We start from the raw sequence: 6,017 nt of genomic DNA on the forward strand, positions 1-6,017 counted from the left end.
CAGGATTGATTTTTACCCCGTTCTCATTCGTGACGATATCCCCTCGGGGGATCAGCAGCGACGATATTATCGCCGAAACTAACTGACGAAACTGCGCAACGGCAGCCAGTTCTCGAATTCGAGGATCCACTTGTCATCTTTCGCGCTATCTACGATGACAGATGCCGCGAAATCACGCATACTCGTGCACACGGACGATCCGGACGATAACTCAGCCCGGCGGTATATAATTATCAAAGTGCGTAATTGTTAATTATTGCGCCATTGTTAGCGACTGGTAATTAATGCAGTGCCAAAGTCTCTCGGTACTCTCTCGTCTCACGCGATCGCCGCGAGTGATTAGGATGTATTTACGCCCTAAGCAGCGGTCGAGGACAAGAGATCCTTAGGAGCGGAGGATACCTTCGTACGCGCGGATCTTCGTTCTAGGGAAAAAGGGTACATTTTCCAGGCAGGGAGACAATATATATCGATACGAACGTCGTACACGTGTCGTGTGTGTGTGTGTGTGTGTGTGCCGGCGATCGGTAGATTTTACGCTAATCCGTCTCCGGATTTTCGCTGCAGAGCGAAGGTTCTCGTGACGTCGAGACGTTATTGTTAAGGAAAAGCGGGGTGCGTCCTGTCGTATTGTCCTCGACGTATTGTCGAGAATAGAGAAAGTCTGGGGAAGAGTGACGCTGTGAAAACGACACCGGCTTTGCGCAGAAGTAGAACATGGAGGCGTGTCTTTTGCGCAGGGAGACGTACTTTTTCCAAAATAAAAATAAAATGTGGCATTATACAACGTTTATCTGGTAGTACCAATCGATACACCTTGCGGATCTTTTCGCGCCGCATGTTTTATTTATCGAATGCATCGGAGCGGCGCGACGAAGACCGAAAGGAAGGTGGTACGTACGTACGTAGTGATTTATGGGGGCAACACCTGATGGCATTTTGTTCGCTTTTGCATCAGCGGCGTTGTTACGTTGGCAGGCAGTTCCGCCCTTTTTTGCCCCCTTCCTCCTCTTCGCCCCATTAGTAATGCCTCGGTCATTACGAGCCCCCAGTCGATTCCCCGCGGCTAATAAATTCCGATAAAATTTCCATCCCCAACCCCCACTCTGTCGCCCACCTCCCCGTAGGTTGTATGGGAAGCCAGCGTAATTAGGCCGAAATTGTAATGCTCTTTATCAGTTGTGTGCGTTCTGTTGAAATCGTATCGACATCCTGGCAAATTGATTTTTGATTATGAAAATAAAGCAAGACGTTCGCGTGTCTGGATTAACCGCGGAGCAAAAATGAAGAAAGAAAAAGAAATAATTCGTTCAATTAAAAGCCGAATTAATATGAATTTAAAATTTAATTTAATCTGCACGTACATATGATGAATGTTATTACCAAGAGTCCCGACTAAATGATGTTTCAGATTTGTATTTTTGTTATCAATATCCGGATATCTCTCATGTACTCAGATATTTTATCCCGATACTAGCGAATAATCAAATGTAAATTTATTTTATCACTCATTTTGTATATTACGTCTAACTCTATATGTCTCTGGGTGGACTGGGAACAGAGTAAATTGTATACCAAATACATGCATTCAGATTCAAAGTGTTTATAGTTTTTTGTCCCTTTTAATAATGGCAACAATGACTAGTGGCTGGCAAACATTAATACGAAAAATAAAAATATCTATCTTTCATCATTGTTCTTCAAATCCTTTTTAAATTGTTGAATCCACAATGCACCAAAAATAAATATTTTGTGAAGATTAGCAAAGGCTTTTATGCAAGATTTCAATATATTATCTCAAATCATTTTCGTTTGCTTCGTAAGAATCAAAGCGGGTCTTTCCGGAATTATTACATATTTTTCTTGTAACATAATTTTAATAAATAATAATTTTTTTATTTTTTTCAAAAATTTTTAATGATAATCCGTAGCCTGCAAATATTACACGCTCGAATTAAACGCGATGTTATTATCGGCGTGTTTTCGTTTTTTCCTTGTGATAGCGGAAGGTCGTAAACCGCCAGCGGAAACGAAGAACTCGTCGTAATTAAAACGGTGCGTAAAACTCCTTTATCCTTCTCTTCGTAAAATATAATGACTGAACTTGGCTGTTGACTATCACCGACTCGCGTCAGAGCTTAAAAACTACGACAAGAGATAAGAAATAAAAGCCAATTTCGCGACCAGTGCAGAAATTTTAATCATAATAATTCGTTGCACCAGTACCTTTCAAAAATTATCGATTCAATTACTGTTATATGATAAATCTTTAAATATTGACATCTTTCAATCTACGAAAAATGTTTTCCATTAGTATGAACGAGTAAATGGCAATTTGATGCAATAAAGAAAAAAAAATAAGAAGAGGACATCGAGAGGATATTTCAAATTTCTAGCATTGGGAAGAGGGGAGAGCATCAGAGTTATGAATTTTAATTTTTTCCAGCTGCTTTATTAAGCAGTACGTACGATCTGCCGAGAAATATGGGATCAGACAAATTTGGATCGGGCCAACTGTTGGTGCGAAGACAGACTTGGTGGCACATTCACATAATTAGCAGTGACTTGGTGATAATGAACCCTATTATAGTCCGGATCCGTCGGTTAATTAGGTTGCGCGTTGATTTATTGCGATCGCGAGGTATCTGCCAGCTCTAGGCGCAGAACTAAGCGCATATCTCGTTGCATCTGCATCTGCATACGTGCCGACTGACTCGCGCATATGTCGTGCATTCAGAATGTATTTCAATCCGTTGAAAAGAACTTATTCAGCGATCACTCCTAGATCACCCTAGCTCGATCCGTGGACTCTCGCGGCTGTCTACCCTCGATGATAGCTGAGGTAGATACTAACGTCCGGTACGGCCTTCTCTCACTTGTACAGTGCCATACAGTTTTAATACATAAGATGCATTTTTGCGCAGCTCTTTGTAGAAATTATCACTGGTGATTTACAAGGAATGTGGTTGTAGATATTGTAAACCAAGCATTTTCAATATCGCTGGCCTGTTTTAGTGTTAAAAGACCACAAAAAACTTTTTCACTCAGTTTCTTAAATATTGTTTGATTGATCAGGATATTTTAACTTTTATAAGCTATAATCTACTGACTGATAATTGCTGAATCTTGGAAGAAAATCGACACGTATCTCACATACTAATTTTCTTCCGGAAACATTTTCTTCAACCTTCTCCAGGAATAAATACTGATTTATGTGTCAGAGAAAAAAGGAATTATTTAGTATATTTTCACAAATTCTTTGTGTCATTTCGTTATCAGTATGCTGAAAATATTCAGTGTTGCGGCTGATTGCTATTGGAAACATGACGAGCACTTTTGGAGGATACTGTATATCCTTCTTCATCCTTCAGATCGGTCGCGATGCTCGCGGGCTGCATCCTTTATCGGAGCGCGAGTGCAAAGAATGGCAGCAAGCGCGCGACCCAGCAGCTCGTATCCCTGTATGTATACGTGATGCCTGAGACACTCCGCAATACGATTTGTAGAAGAGAAATGGAGCAACTTGCATGAGGAAAGTTGCGCTCCGGGAGAAAGAGAGGCGGCGGGAGTTATCCCGCGCGTGTAAACAAACGAAACAGACGAAACAATCTGCGAAAGCGCGGCGTGAGCGACTCCGTTTCGCAACTTCCCAAGATACTGCAATCATTACTGATTTCCGTGGGGTACGTGACGCTCTTAATAACGTCGTAGAGTTCTGACATAGAGTGCCGGTAAGTTCAATGAATAAATGTACAAATCGGAAAATTAATGCAGAACGCGTGAAAGCGAGACTTTCAATTCTGCAAATGAAGATTTCAAAGTAAATTATCCTTCCGAATAATCCTTAAAGGTTACCATGGGTGAAATCTCACCCCGTGCGAATTTTTGATCTTATTAAAAAACGTAATCACATTGACAATACTAATTTTATAGGTATTTGTTCACACTCAGTAGTGACAACATTATAATAAAACAGATCAATTCTTGCATTATTTTGCTATAGATATAACAAGAAAAATTAGCTTGGGGTGATATTTGACGGTGGCTTTTAAGGGTTAAGAAAAGTAATGTAGGTAAATTCCTATCGCGCAGATTCATTTTGTGCTTGTGTGTATGTGTGAATTCAATATCAAATAAAACAAATATATTCTGGCAGAGAAAGTTGGATTGCCCAATTTAATAATTGACCATTGAACTCTATAATATCACAGGCCGAATACTGGAAAATCGATTGTTGTACAAAGAATTTCAGTTAATGTCAAATAAAGAAATTCGATTAATCGTTCTCTAAATTTCTCCTATAAAATTTCTAGTAACTGAGAATTAATATATTTCTGACTTATTGATTTTCCAGAAATATTATACGCAGTCTAGTTGGCAATAAATATCGATTTATGCCAGAGAAAGAAACTATATAATATATCTCCACAAATCATCATTTTATGTACAAAAAATTCAGTTCGCTGAATTTCTCCCAATTTCCATAATTTTGCCAATTTCCTAAATTTGCTTAATTTCTACGCGAGATAAGATACTTGGAACACTCACCGGAGTAGAACTTGGACTTCTTCAACAGCCATGCCTGAAGAGCTAGACGCTCTCGGTGCCTGCAGAAGAACTCAGGCCGAATGCCGTGCCTCTTGAGGAACTCGTCGCATCTGTGAAGCGCCGCTAACGCTTTAGCAGCCTCGATTTCGTCCACGTCCGCGATCAGGACGTTGGTGGATCTCGCCTCGTAGGTTTCGTCCGGCAACAGCATACCCATTTCTGCGAGTGCGCCTTCCCAAGATCGGCTAGAAGAACCTCGAATGATGATGGAATCTTTTTTATCGCTCCTGCCGCCGGAAGTGTCGCTACCCCGACGACTTCCGACTCGTCCCAGGCACATATTAGCCCCGTGAGAAGCTCGAAGATTTCTTCGGGATTTTTCGGTCTTCGTCCTCCTGTAATTATCGCCAATGAGGATTCATTTGTCCCGATGCTTTAATTGCGATCGATTTATTCTGTTGACGTTTTTTTTTTTGGATGAGATGAGATCTTTAGGTTTATATGACGATACTCGATAACAGGATATATATCCTTGATGAATCCTCCGTCATTATGTTCTTCGATGTAACTTGAAATTTTCCATTAGAATTTCTCATAATGTTTCGCAAAATACTAAAGGAATGTAGATGTAAATATGTGCTCGAAAACCAATCTTTTCGATGATAAATTTATTCGGAAACTCTGTTCTACGAAAACACCAAGTTGAGAGTGATATGGAGGGAGAGTCATCTCAAATTTTTAAATTTTGGAAATTTCTCTTGAAAAAAATACGGCGACTTGTCTTTTTTCAGATTGACGATTCACTCTTTCCTCGCGTTTGCGATTAAAATCTTCGATTAAAATCTTCTCCGTATTTGTAATCCTCGCAATTGTAATCTGCATTCAGAAAAGTGATTGCCTCACAAAACGATAGTTTATACGGGATTGCTGTTACATAAATTATTGCGTCCGCACATTCAGTACTTCATTCCACAGTAATTCATTTAATCCTCGTTGAACATGCGTGATATCGATATACTGAGTTGCTATCGATTATGCGAGCAGGAACGAACAAACCGATTAGCTCACGACCAGTCGACAGGATTAGCTTACACATAGACTTTCTTTTTGTGCAAATTACTGCGAGTGTCCGTCCAATAAGCTAATAATCTCTTTATAACGTTTATCCTCTCTCTCTCTAAAGTGTCGATTATACAGCCGAGTTCAAGCAAATCGATCGTGTAATTCTCATTCAGATAACATACTGATTATTGCTTCGTTCACACATTTCCTTCCTAAATAATTCAATAACTTTTCGCATGAATTATTTATCCTTCTTTTCTTCGTAAGGTTCTTTTCCTCCGTGAATTTCAGGATCATTGCGTAAGAAATTGATGACGAGTCAATCGCTAAAAATATTTTCATTTACGGACGAAATATCAGGCAAATTAATTACTCTGGTTTCCTGCTGTTATCGCGTTAAGATCTTT

The 6,017-nt window shown here is 39.8% G+C and overlaps 1 protein-coding gene across 2 annotated transcripts in view; it reads right to left on the reverse strand.

The window, feature by feature from the left end:
* Positions 1 to 5,042, reverse strand: part of dachs (unconventional myosin-IXb-like dachs) — a 35,131-nt gene extending 30,089 nt beyond the window's left edge. Inside the window, exon 1 of one of the 2 annotated variants that reach the window (XM_025303949.1) lies at positions 4,549 to 5,042. In XM_025303949.1, coding sequence (XP_025159734.1) covers positions 4,549 to 4,888 — 340 coding nt within the window. In that variant the 5' untranslated portion in view covers positions 4,889 to 5,042. The remainder of the gene's footprint in view (positions 1 to 4,548) is intronic. The other variant, XM_011141661.3, reaches the window with a different exon arrangement.
* Positions 5,043 to 6,017: the final 975 nt, after the last annotated feature.

Source organism: Harpegnathos saltator, unplaced genomic scaffold (genome assembly GCF_003227715.2).
Source record: "Harpegnathos saltator strain DR-91 unplaced genomic scaffold, Hsal_v8.6 scaffold58, whole genome shotgun sequence".
In the NCBI taxonomy this organism is placed as follows: domain Eukaryota; kingdom Metazoa; phylum Arthropoda; class Insecta; order Hymenoptera; family Formicidae; genus Harpegnathos; species Harpegnathos saltator.